Source organism: Buteo buteo, chromosome 3 (assembly GCF_964188355.1).
Source record: "Buteo buteo chromosome 3, bButBut1.hap1.1, whole genome shotgun sequence".
Classification (NCBI taxonomy): domain Eukaryota; kingdom Metazoa; phylum Chordata; class Aves; order Accipitriformes; family Accipitridae; genus Buteo; species Buteo buteo.
This window is the reverse complement of record NC_134173.1, coordinates 18,457,578-18,470,972: the sequence shown is the minus strand read 5'-3', so window position 1 is coordinate 18,470,972 and position 13,395 is coordinate 18,457,578. Positions and strand designations below refer to the sequence as shown.

General features: G+C 37.2%; 2 protein-coding genes across 2 annotated transcripts in view; both read left to right on the top strand.

Annotated features, from left to right (window-relative positions):
• Positions 1-5,142, top strand: part of CEP192 (centrosomal protein 192) — an 89,970-nt gene extending 84,828 nt beyond the window's left edge. Inside the window, exon 53 of the mRNA XM_075024266.1 lies at positions 4,649-5,142. Within this exon, the coding sequence (XP_074880367.1) occupies positions 4,649-4,787 (139 nt within the window). The 3' untranslated portion in view covers positions 4,788-5,142. The remainder of the gene's footprint in view (positions 1-4,648) is intronic.
• A 5,862-nt stretch (positions 5,143-11,004) lies between these two features.
• The window catches only part of LDLRAD4 (low density lipoprotein receptor class A domain containing 4), a 312,128-nt gene continuing 309,737 nt past the window's right edge, over positions 11,005-13,395 (top strand). Inside the window, exon 1 of the mRNA XM_075022927.1 lies at positions 11,005-11,077. The gene's annotated coding sequence lies outside the window, so the exon portion shown is untranslated. The remainder of the gene's footprint in view (positions 11,078-13,395) is intronic.

The window sequence follows — 13,395 nt, the reverse complement described above, 5'->3', positions numbered from 1 at the left end:
TTAAAGATGGGGAAGCTAAGGGTGTACAGAACAGAAATTGTGAGCAAAATCATAAATGGAACTATATACTCTGGCTCCAAATCTAGTTTGGGGTCTGCCAATGGTACTTGGTATTTATTATAAAGACAGGGCTGTGGTGGTGTTAGCCGCAGGTATTCGAAGTATTCTTAAGGCCACTTTTCAGTGCAAAGTGTTATAACTCCACTTAGGTATGTGTTCCAGTCTTTCTATTTAACTGGCATCTTTTTATTAAATATGTCACATCAGATGGCACAAAAGTGTTTTTTTTTTTTTTTTTTTATGGAGGGAGTAACCAAGGTAAAATCTATCCTAATAAAGACCACTAGCTAGGTCTGTTTGAGGCTGTATAGCTACAGACAAAGGACAGGATGACTTGATTGTCCCCAGAAAAAAAAAAGATGAGTAACTTCACTGGAAGACACTTGGATATTTTAAAGATATTCTTGAGGAATGCTGTAAAAGCGATTTGGTATATTTTCTGTGAGAGATGATAAAGTCCTGTTGCTTTCAGCCAAAGTAGACTTAAGTTTAAAATTCAGTCTACCATTTCTAAAAGGTTATCAACTAAATATACTGCACCTTCCAATAATGTTCCACAGTGGTTTTTTCTAGTAAGTTTGGCTGTGATTTTTCCAGTTGTAAATATTGGCCTTTCCTAGCTTTTTTAAAATTCATTTGTCTGAAGTCAACATAGCTCTCTGAAGAAGTGTCTCCCGTTTAAGAGCATAAAGCACAGAAGAATTACTTGACTTGGATAGATGCTTTTAAAGAAGTGTTAAAAGAACTTCTTTAAATGGCTTTTATTTGGGAACAGCATCAAGGAGGATTTCAAGAAAGCCAATGTTAACTATTTCCATCTGAACTAGGTTAACCGGACATCTTACAAAGTAGTGTTCAAAAGTAATTGGATAAGAAAAATGTTTGCAGGATCTTGTATCTTGGAATATTACTCTGTAAATACGAGTGTAAAAATAGAAAGTACCACCTACCTATATTTTTGAATCAGCAAAGTGTCATGTAATAAACATGGTCTGTTGCATGCTCTTCATTTTGAGGGCCAAATTTGAAAGCAATCCTGTGTAATCAAGCTTTAAATCTGGATAGTGGAATTGCAAGTTTGTATTTGCATTTAATATCAAGAGTCTGACCTTCAGAAGATGGCATAGTGGCTTGCCAGTTCTTGTTCAAATGGTTATGTCAGCACAAGTACCAATAAGTAGCACTGTTGGTTCCTTCACCACAGTTTGCTCAGCTGAAAATAGTAATGGGCTTTATCCAAATACAGTATCTTGCAACCAAAATTGTAGCCAAAAAGAAAAAAGAGTTTTAATAATCTTCAAGTATCTTACAGTGCATATTATGTTTTTTTTTTATCCACAGAGATATCATTTAGCTAATATTACAAGTCCTGCAAAGAATGGGTGGGAAGGAATTCTGTCTGGAATTCACATTCAAAAGAGGAGTTCCATTTGTTGACAGAGTAGAATTTTTTTTTTTTTTTACTGCAAAGAGAGTACCTTTAACAAGATGACTCAAGTGATGTAAACATGTGGATGAAATATTAAACATGTGACTTTTTAAAAATGTTTGGCTAAGTTCTGTTTCTGGAAGGACTACCAGGTTATGCCTTTGAAAACTAAGGCGTTTCTATTGTATTGCCTTCAGAAAACATCTGAAATAAGTTGATTACAGGGTAATATGTATTTCAGATATTACTGAAAGGTAAAACTGTTTTTTGCTTGACTAATTATTTTTGTTTCCAGTAGCCACCATTTTGGGTGTCAGGAAATCACTATTCATTGACAATAGATCTGGTTACTATGGCTTAGATGCAGCTGACCCATACTGTTCCTTTTAAACTTACTTATTGCTGCTGTGGTGTTTAGAGGACTACTGTATTAGTTTGTCTATGAAGTATGCTTCAGACATACCTTACTTCTCAGAAATACCACTTGAAACTGATGCAACAATCTGTAAAGGCTGTATAGACTAGTTTTGTTGCCGGAATAGTGAAAAGTTTGAAGTAAAACTCTTTGTTAAGAGAAAAACAGTTAATTGCAGGGGAATTCTGGTTGTCCTGACACTATTCTTCTTAACTAGTTTTTGGCTGCTGTACTTGAGAAAAATCCTCTAGGTTGCTTCATTTCTAAGAACATTTGTGCTGTGTAGTAGCCCAAAGAGCTGTTGTAGCTGGAGTCTGAACTTTCCCAAGAAAATGAAAATCGCATCTTTCCCTTTAGATTAGGAAGCATGAGAATTCAACTGTGTTAAGCCTTATCCCAACTGTGAGAAATCAACTGACTGCTACAAAACAACCTCTAAGTAATGTCATAGAATCATAGAATGGTTTGGGTTGGAAGGGACCTGAAAGATCATCTAGTTCCAACCCCTCTGCCATGGGCAGGGACACCACCTACTAGACCAGGTTGCTGCAAGCCCCATCCAACCTGGCCTTGAACACTTCCAGGGATGAGGCATCCACAAACTCTCTGGGCAACCTGTCCCAGTGCCTCACCACCCTTACAGTAAAGAACTTCTTCCTTACATCTAATCTAAATCTACTTTCTTTCAGGTTAAAGCCATTACCTGTCATCCTATCACTACATGCTCTTGTAAAAAGTACCCCCCCATCTTTCCTGTAGGCCCCCTTTAGGTACTGGAAGGCTGCTATCAGGTCTCCCCAGAGCCTTCTCTTCTCCAGACTGAACATCCCCAACTCTCTCAGCCTGTCTTCGTAGGGGAGGTGCTGACTAATTCTGCTTTTAGAGAGGAACGATAATGTGTATAGCACCAACCAAATGGACACCTGAATTTAGAGGTCAAATGGAATTGAATATAGCTGTCATATGCTAAGAAACTGTGCTCTGCCTTAGTATCACTGAGGTCATATAGTACCTATTCTGGAAATTAATATTTGACAGCCAGATGTGGCCATCTCTTTAAAAGAGCGATATATAACTTACTGATAAGTTTTTGATAGTTTAAGTTTGAGTTTGGTTATATTGTTCTTTTTGAGTAAGTGTTAGGATATGTAAGGAAGCATAAATATATTATTTTGGAAATGATACAGACTTGTGCATCCCTCCTGACTTTCTACTGAATTTACTTTTATTTTTGTAAATTCTCAGGCAGCCTGGTTGTATGCAGCTTCAGACTTTATTCTTACTAAAACTTGTGTTTTCTAATATAATGCATCTGTTACAGGTTAGCCGTACTGATGTTCTTAATTTATAAAATGGATAAAAAAAATGGATCTTTTAAAAAATAAAGCTGAGTAAATATCTTTATACCATATATTATAGGTGGATAAAGAGACAGAGCATGCCAAGTTTATTATACAACACTTGGCAATCAAGTATGAGAAGTGAAACCCTGTTCTGGCTGTACTCGTTTTCTGTATCGTTGATTGTAGTTCAGTACAACATAATTAGTGCTTTGTTTTTGTATTAACCCAATTAAAAAAATACAGTAGCATACCAGTCTTTATTCTGAAAGTCTGTACTCCTAAGTTACTTGATTGACCAGGATCTGTTAAAAAAAAAAAAAAAGAGAGAAAAAAATCAAAATACATTTGTTGGTGTGACTGTTTTAGCACTAAGGATGATACTAAACAAATGAGGCTGGAGTCAGTCTTATATGCAAGACCAATACTATGATTTCCAGTTGTAGGAGAAGGGTAAGAGCACAGACTGATCATGCTAGGTTGGATTAGTGTAGGGGAAAGGAATATGAAGAGGTAGGAACAAAATAAGAAAAAGCAGGGAAAATAAGCACATTCCAGAGGACGTTGGATAATGCTAAATACTGTGAAGGGGAGGAAACAGAAGCTACAATAAAAGAAAACAAAGCTGTCTTTTCTTCCTTTGTCTTACTAAGTGATGCTGTTCATTTTTGCTTATTCCAATATGTGCCTGTTACTGTTACCTGTCTGTTAGAGCTGGGTATTTCCACTGGATGCCATGGAATCCAATAGGCTGCCACTCAGCATTTCCAGCTTGTTGCTCATGTAGCTTATATTTTTAAAATATTCACTCTAGGCTTTTGACAATTAAGACAGCCACACGTTACATCTGGTATGTTTTTATGCAATCTGAATAGAAGAGGAATTATATAACCTAAAAAGGTGTAATGTAAAATCATTAAAACACTGCTTGAGGATGGGCATATCGACTTGCAATGATTCAGCAAAATATTTTGTAATGTGGAGGCAATTAGAAGTAATTGAAATTATTTTACTAGCTTCAAACTGGTGGAATTTCAAAAATGATTGGAAATTTTAGTGTATTTGTCACATGGCTTCTGGAGGGAAGAAATGTAGTAACTTTGGTCTAAATATAGTTTATGCACTATCAATATTATTGCAAAGAGGCAGGCCAAACTTATCTAGGTAAACTAGCAGCAATAAAGTATTGTAGCACTTTGTATGATCAGTAGGAAAGAATGACCTTTACAATCCAAGTCCCTCAGAAGAATAGTAGATAATCAAATCTATAAAAATAAGCTTGTTCATCCAGTGTATGTCCAATACACTATTTTGGTGAAAATAAAAACTAGACAAGAATCTCTCTATCTGATAGGATTTACTTGTTTATTAACAATGAGTCTGCACATAATTGCCTTTTTACAGATCCCATCATTACATCAATGTGCCAGTCCAGTTCAAGCCAAAGGCAGAAGGAAAATTTGAAGGTCTCTTCGTTGTGCTGACAACCAAATATGGCTCAGTGAATATTCGGCTATGTGGTAAAGCTATCGCAAAAAACTAGTCAGAACAGTTTTATAACTGTTTATAATAATTTATAACAGTTTATGCCATTTAAAATATTCAAAGATTTGCTACTACTTCTCCATACTAACATCCTACTTGTTTTGCCCTGTGATGCTGCTTTGATGGAAGGTCTTCTGTAAGATGAATTGTGGTGCTTGTTTTACAAATCTGTTTTCATAGTAAAAACACTGAGAAATAACATTGTATGTTTTAAAGTTATCATGTTCTAATTTATGTTTCTGCACTTTTGTTGAAAAGGGAAGTTTTCTATTTTTGCATTTATTAGGCATAGCTAGATACTGATATATTTTAAGCATTGTAAATACAGAAATAAAATCTATGTGTTAACAGTTGATTCTACCTGATTTCTGTCTTTGGTTAGAGGATTCCTTGCTGTAGGTAAGAGGTCAAGCTGCCTACTCTTGGGCAATGCGAATTTGGGGGGTGGGATTTGGGGAGCAGGGGGAGGGATTGCGGTACAGAAGCTGACCTGTTAATATCATGTCTCCGTCTGCTAAAGCTGGGACCAGATCCATGATTTGACAATCAGCCCCTAACTTTTTACACAGTTCAGTGACAGGCATAAGCATTGTTTTTAACTCTAAGAATGTCAAACAGTGTAAATTAAACACGAGCAACACTACCTTCAGCCTTCCAGTATGATTCATCTAACCCATTATTCTGTCTCGAGCAGTGGTGAAAAGATGTTGCTTTGAGAGGTGACATAAGCCTGGCTGCTGCCTTTGGTTCACTTTGCTTGCATTTCCTCAGTATCTGCAGTCATTGGATTAGGGATGGGAGGTAGATTCCCACCTATCCCCCTTTTTTTCCATTCATGGACCTGTTTGTGAATTTCTGTTCACCCTTTTGACACCTTGTTTCCCCAACTTCATGTGCCAGCAAACCCTAAAAGTTCACTGTGTGCTCTTTTAGCACACAAAACTTCTGTGCAACTGGCTTCTTTCCAATTTTGTTGAGTACTTTCCAGTTCTTATTGTAGGATTCAGTGAACAACAGTTCCACAATCAGCTTACCCATTGTTACTGTGTCTTTGTACCCTTTGGTCCTGTCTGCTATTTTATTTCTGTAGCAGGGAGCTGTATGTCTGATGTTGCCTTAAGCTAGAAATGTAGCTTTTTGACAGCATAGTTCTGTCATAGCATATGTACATTATTCCTTTCTTCAGGTTGATAGAAGTGTGAGCGAAATTCCTTTCAATATGAGATTGATTGTTTAACTGCATTTTCAAAAAACTGGGAGGAAAAACCTGAAGTATACAGTGCATTGCCTTTGATACGTGCTGCCAGTATTATATTGAAGTATACTAAAGGTGCTGTTTCTTCATAAAACCTTGTTTCTCAGCAGTCTGAAACCAGGAAGGGAAGATTTACTAAAAGAAATTAAACTTGACATCAGAAGACTTGCTACCTCCTTATTCTCCCATCAACACCTAAGCTCCTGTCTGCTAGATACTGTAACTGTGTTCCTCTTGCCCTCTCTCTGGCAGAGAGAGGGCTTGAACGTTTCCCTGGTTGATGTGATGCCTGTGTATTTCTCCTGAATACAGAATTGGAATGGAGGGAATCTTCTGCCTCCTGCCTTACCTCAATAGGCTTGGATGCTTCATTTGAGAAAGACATTAGTGTCCAAAAGCCTATGTTGGTTCAGTTTTAGAAGCACAATCAGAAGTCTCTTCCAGAGCTGGAAAAAAGACCAAGCTTAATGTTACTGTCTTCAAAGCCTTTGCATTTCCTAGTTGAGTATCTTCCAGCTGCTCTCTGTTCTAAAGTTGTCCTTGCCCCTTGCTAGTATAGAATAAACCTTGTGAGATGCAGGTAGTATGGTCTTCAGGTCATTAGCTCCAACTGTTCTACGGATTCTCTTCTGTTGTTTCATGTTATGTGTTAATGTAGCTAAATCCTTACTTATTGAAGAGAAGACTTGTGGTTTGTTGTTCATGGAAGTCATGTTCACTGTACATTTACTACTCTAGCAGCTGTTCTTGACCATGCACTTAAACCTGACGTTTTAGTAAGCTCTGCAGTTTAGTCTTACATGCTCAACTTGATGGTAGTTGTTTCTGAACCAGTTTCTGGAGGGATTGATTAACCATTATCTCTTTCTCAAGGACCTTGGTTTCTCAGTAAAAATTGTCTTTAGATAATGAACAGGATCACTGAGGAGGAAGTATCCCTATCTGTTAATAAGAGCTATGTGATTTTGTACCTTTCACTATCCATTGGGCCATTTTTAGTAGTTGTTTCCACAAGGTTAGATGACAGTCCCTTCTGTGGTAGGAGTCTTCGTAATGCTGGTTTCCAAAAGCATAAACTAACTTTTTGAACACATCCAAAATTTTTGTCAAAGATTGATTGTGATTTTCAATTTATTCCAGATTATTTTACCTATAAATTTCAATCCTGTAGAATTAAACCTTCATTACTTCGATGCTGGACCAGCCTCTGTTTTTTCTTTATTATTAAGACAAGCGTCTTTAAAAAGATGCCTTGTTTCTCTCTATGCCTAAGGAGTTAAAACGGCTGTCAGTATTGTCCCAGAGAATTTCCCTGTAAGTAGTGGTCTTTGTAAAAGAGTGGCATTGAATTGCAATAAGAAACCCCAATTTTGGATAATTGTTCATTTGGTCTAAATTCAGAATTGTTGTTGCATGCTGTTCCTGTGGTAGGCCTGCTGTCTGGGACTCTGCTCACAGTGGGAGGAATGGTTATGCATTCTTTCCTACGTTGCCACCTGGATTGGACATAAGGGAGGAAAAGGATGCAGAATGTGCTGCTGTGGTTACTCTGCTGAACTGTGCTTGCAAGTGTGTGTGTGTAAATGTGGAAATATATATAAGGGAGAAACACATTTTGAAGAACGAGCATGCGCAAGTGACCTGCCCTCATCATCCAAGGGACTCCTGGTTTGCAGGTGATGCTAAATATTTTGGCATCTATTTGCACCCATTTTGATTGATTCTCTTCTAATAACAATGACTTTCTTTGCTGTGTGAAGAGGAAGTTACAGGCTGGTAACTCCACGACCAGACTCTGTGCTGGAGAACATCCCTAGAGCACTTGTCCCAGAAGTTGTTTGGGTGTGTGAATTATATTGCTATACTTGCATTCATAAGATAAATCAAAGTGATTCCAGGTGACGTAAGACGGATAGGTAATCTTCTAATATTTTAGTTGTTCTACTGCTTAGGTTCTTGTTTCGTAAATGTTTAGCAGAAGTTTCTATTAGTACTACATGACATGTAATTAACCTACTTGCTGAAGAATAAATTATGCATGACTTTTTTCTTTTTTCTGTTTTTTTCTACCCCCCCCCCCCCCCCCCCCCCCCCCCCCCCCGCAATTTAAGTGCTCCCATACTATGGTATGGTTACAACAGTCATTAGTTGTATAGGCAATATTTATCATCTCTAGACATGGACCTTGTCATATATGGGTAAAGCAAATTATCTCTAGGAAAAGATATGCTCTAGTGTGTGCAATAGAAACTTGAAGATGGATTCCTTTTTTTTTTTTTTTTTTTTTTTTTGGTGAGGCATTGAAGGCGAGGAAGAGGAAAGGAGTACTTCAGTGGAAGCCCAAGTCTGATAGCTGATTTGTCAGTTCTGCGTGAAGTTTTTTTCCTCAGTAATGAAGGTGTAAGAGCCGGAGCATAGCCAATGTATTTTTACTTGCAAAGTGAGAACATCAGTGGGACTTCAAAAGTCTCGAGGAAGTCACTTCAAACTGCTTCCATTCCTAGTCCATAAAAGGGGACTGCTTCCTTTCCACATGGTTGCTTCATCTATGAAGTAAACTTTTGTAGTTGCAATGATCTTGCTTTGAGTTGTCCAGTGCTTACTATGAAGGAGCCCTGAGCTCTGTCTCTACATCTTTTAGGGATACAGAAAAATAGAATAACTTTGACCAATTCTCAAAGACTGCAGATTTGACTAAGAGTTTAAACCGTGATGCTTTTGATAAAAGAATCAGAATTAGTTTTGGGTATAATTCTTCTCTCATTTTGGTCATTGTCAATTTTGAAACTTTTTTCAATTTTCTCCTGTTGTTGGATGCAATCCTTTGTCTCAGACTGGGAAGATTGGCTCAAACATCCCAAGCAGGCAAACTTAAAACCAAAACAAACCCCCAACGATATCTCTTTAATTAATCTTACTTGTTGGTTTTAAGACCAGTCAGAGAAAAAATTCAGAAAGAAATTCTTTAAAAAAATTCATTCAGTGTCTAACACTGAGGATGTCTTTGTACCTGCTCGACCTAATTGGGATATTAGTAATCATAATTATTCAACAGCTTTGTAAAAGTTTTCACATCATTGACTACAAATGGAGTTATAATACATTCTGTACACGTGCTTCAGTGTGTTTTGGAGATTGTTGCCCTGGCATCTGAAACTAATTAGTGTTCAGAAAACCTAGTAAAGGTGCATATCAAGGCCTGGTTGTCTAGAAATTATTTTGAACATATAAAAGGTTAAAATGGTAAAGAGAATTTTGTGAGGGTTTTTTGGTGTATAAAGTAAGTTACTGAGGGCAGTGGTGGCTTTTTGAAGTAGAGTATTAAAGATTCTTGGGCATTTCTCTGGTAGGAATGCCTGTTAGGTGAAATGCTGCTATATTCTTGCTCCTATGATTTGTGGAGGAGTTGGGGGGCTACAGGGTTATCACAGTTGACTATGAGGTTAGTAGGTAATGTATCTTACATACATGAAGTATGTTAGCTATCGATATTGTAGCATCTTTGGGAATGAGAAAAGCCATTGTGGGAACAAAGGTCCTTGGAAGCTAATGAAAGAGTGGGCATTTTATGGAAGACCGGTTGTCCCTGGGACTGTAATTGAATATTCTGACTTTTATTCATAGCTGTCTTGTTCTAACTTTTTTCTCCCCAAAACTAGATAATAGAAGTTCATGCTTTACTGCTTTCATTGTATGGCTTAGATGAAGAGTATGCATGTCTTATAATCAGTAAGACAGACATGAAGTATTTGTGTGAAGAATCCACCTGTCTGCAGTGATGCCTCATATTGAGTAAGAAAGATGACTGTTAATAATTTAAGTGGCAATGTTTGCATCATACCAATTTTCTCACCAAATTTACCAGTTAAGTAGAATATTGATTCTAGCTCCCATTTGAAAATTTGAGTTGGCATTAACAGTAGAATAGATTTTTGTTATTAACTTAATTTTTTTTTTTTCTTTACAACCCTGCATTAGTTCACTGATACATGATGTAACATGGAATCTGTGTTACAGGTTCCTAGGTAGTGGTAACTTAAAGTACAGAATAAACAAGTATTGCAAGCTGGAACGTGATGGATTAAAAAGAGAGTTTTCTTTAAACATTTTATTCATTTACTTAAACTGGTTCTTAAACCATTTCAAAATTAATGTAAAGTTGTGCTGAATCTATAGTAACAGCATGAACACCTTACTTGCAGCATAAGAAAGTTAAGATAGAAAATGAATAGTTCAGCTTTCAATAACATACTGTTTGATCACAAAGCTTTCCTGAGCATATCCTTCAAGCTCGTGTGTTTTATTTTTGCTGTATGATTGTCTGAGGAAACTCTTAAATGAGCAGGTTTTAGATGTAAAATCAGATGGATGTAAAGCACTTGGATTAATTTTCTGTAAATATTATCTGATCATCTCTGAAAACTGGATGCCAAAGTGGTATTTTAGCACTAGACGTTCCAATTTGAAAATGTTAGTTTGATTTCTGCCCTTTCTCTCTGATTCCGGGAATGTGTAATTTCTGAAGCTGCTCAAGAGCTCAGAATGATGCAACTAAATTGTTCTGAATATTCAGTATATTTGGAAAAATCTGCTTCATCCCTATTCCCAAAATTCTCATCCTTTTTTTTTAATGCCGGGGGAAAAAAGGAAGTTAGTGCTGACAAGATGAAGCTTTTAATGTAGAAATGCCACTTGAAAACCTGGAATTTTTTAGGTATAAGATGCTTTGTAAAGCACTCGTATGTTCATATTTTTCCTGATTAGTGTATTAATTACTACTATCGTGTTAGCCAATTATTTGTAATACTACTTCATGTCTTTATAGCTCAAACTGCTGAATTCTGAAATAATTTGTGCTTGATTCCAGTGGCAGCTTGTTGTCTGGGAATGACATTTTCAGGTATAGCTTTCCTTGCAGGCTCTCATCTATTGCCACCTGCCTAAATCTGACAGTTGAGCACCAGCTGGGAGTTATGACCCGGAGAAGCATAAAAGGGCTGGAGAGAGACAAAATGATCCATCAAGTCCTACTTGTAAGTCAGGTCTCCAAACATGCATTTTCTACTCTATAAATTCAAAATTAAAATACTAATGGGTGTTCTTTTGTATTCATCCAACAATTGGTTCATTAGGTAGGTATGTACAAAGAGGCTCTGCTTGTCAATGCTGTTTGGCTCTAAAAAGAGGAAAAATCGGTAGGGGTTAGGCTAGTCGTGAAATGCCCCCACCCCTTTTTTACCTTCCTTCCATGTTTGTTCTATGAAGCTGGCGGTAGGTAATACTCATCCTGCATAGAGCTGGTTTTCATTGTGAGTATTCTGTCACTAGTCACAGCTGTCAGGTATGTCAGTCATGTAGTATTGTGGTGGTGTCAGAGACATAATCAGAGAGATTAGGTGGACACAAAGGGCTCTGAATGAGGTGGTAATTGCGTTCAGGGGGAAAAGAGAGTTAAAGAAAGAAACTTTCCTTTCTCACAAGATCCATTAAAGAGGTGACAGCTAATATATTAAAGCTGGAACAAGATAATTGTGGTAAGAATCTTTGTGTGTTCTCCCTAAAATGCAATGTGCTCACAATAAATATTCAAATGCTTATTTTGTGTTGTGAATACCAGATAACCATTTACAGTGAAATGCAACCTCATTCAAAAAGTTTAAATTCATTGCCAAGAATGTTCTAGGAACAGTTATAAAACTCAAAAGGAATATTGGTGCTATACTGAATCACAAAAATGCCATCTTATGAAAGCTTCTTTGCAGGGATTTTCTTCAAATTGGTCTAAGTGATGGAAAAGAAATACTAAGATGCCAGCTATGGGCCATGCTCTTCCAGACTTTACTCTCTTTGAGCAGTACTTTGAATAGTACCTCTCCCCCTCCTCTTTTTTCTTTTTTCTTTTTTCTTTTTTTTTTTAAACAGACTACTTGAGTATCTGTTTACATTACACTTGTGCTGTATTAATGCCATGCTTCAGAATTGCTGCTTACCTGTAGGATCCAGCAAGGAATTCCCCTTCCCCTCCCGGTCAGTGTATCTTGTTTCCTGTCACTAGATTTGGGGTCAGGTCCTTTGTCCTCTCCAGTCCAAATAGGCAGGGATAAACATTTTTGTTTCCTCTTCATGCTTTGAACTTTTTCCCTTGTACCTTTGTACCTCTGGAAGCTCTTTAAAATCTGAGCTATCCTAAGGACTTAGGAAACTGTTGATCTCTACTCTCCCCCGCTCTCATGCTAGGGCTCACATATTATAGATTTTGGTTATTTAATGTGGGCCAGTGGTTTCCTAGGCAAATAGGATGCTGGGAAACAAAGTCAACAGCTTTTGGAGTATTGTATATGAACAGCAGTGGTGTTAAATAGACCTTCCTGAGTTAGGAATTAATTCCATGGCTGGTTGTGATTGTGGAAAAATAAGCTTCTGTGACCAACCCCATGTTCTTTATGATCCCAGTGAACAGCTACTTTGATTCCCTGACATTGCACAGCTGCTGACATATTGAATGGTTAATCTGAAACCAACAGCACTGTGGAGTATTCTTCACTATCAAGGAGTATAAAATGTACAAGTAATGAGTATAAAAGCTAAAAGCAACCACTAGTGGCAAAATCAGTCCCACAACAAATTTAAATAATACCAAATGTCATCCATCCATTGTACTGTTTGCCATCAGAAAACATGAAAAACAGTTTCATTTCTGTCCTGGACCAACTTCTTGGTATCTTAGTAGAATTTCAATGTTGACTGAAGTAAAAAATCAAGTCTGGCAATCTTTCCTCACAGAACTCTCACCAGCTTCACTGACAACTGTGTATGTACAAGAAATGCCATATTAGACCCTATGATGCTAAACTTTTCATGTCTCCCTTAACATTCAAAACAATACCTTTCCATTTGCTTTCACAATACCAAGTTCTAGTGAACCTGACAATGTAAAATGAGAAATTTGTGATAGCAAGATAACAGTTTAGTCAGGAAATGTTATTTGACTGATTCTTCATATAAATGAAAGTAGTTTCATGCTTCTCATGGTATTTATGGATGGCAGTGGTGGTTTTCCAAGCCTTCTTTTCTTGCTGGCTGTTCTGATTGATACTGAAATGGATTGAGAAGAGTCACCTCCAAAGACAGGGAAAGATTTGACACATTTCCATTGTAACAATTCTGCAAGTGCTTTTAGGAATAGTTGAGCCACTGTGTGTTGGTATAATGGATTGATCAGTTTAATTCTGGTACAGGTAAATCACTTTGATGCAGATTAATTCAGGCTGTGTTTACAGGGGTTACTCTGATCCCTTTCTCAGGCTACTATAAGTGTTTTCAGAGAAACAATACCCAAAAACCTGTAGAG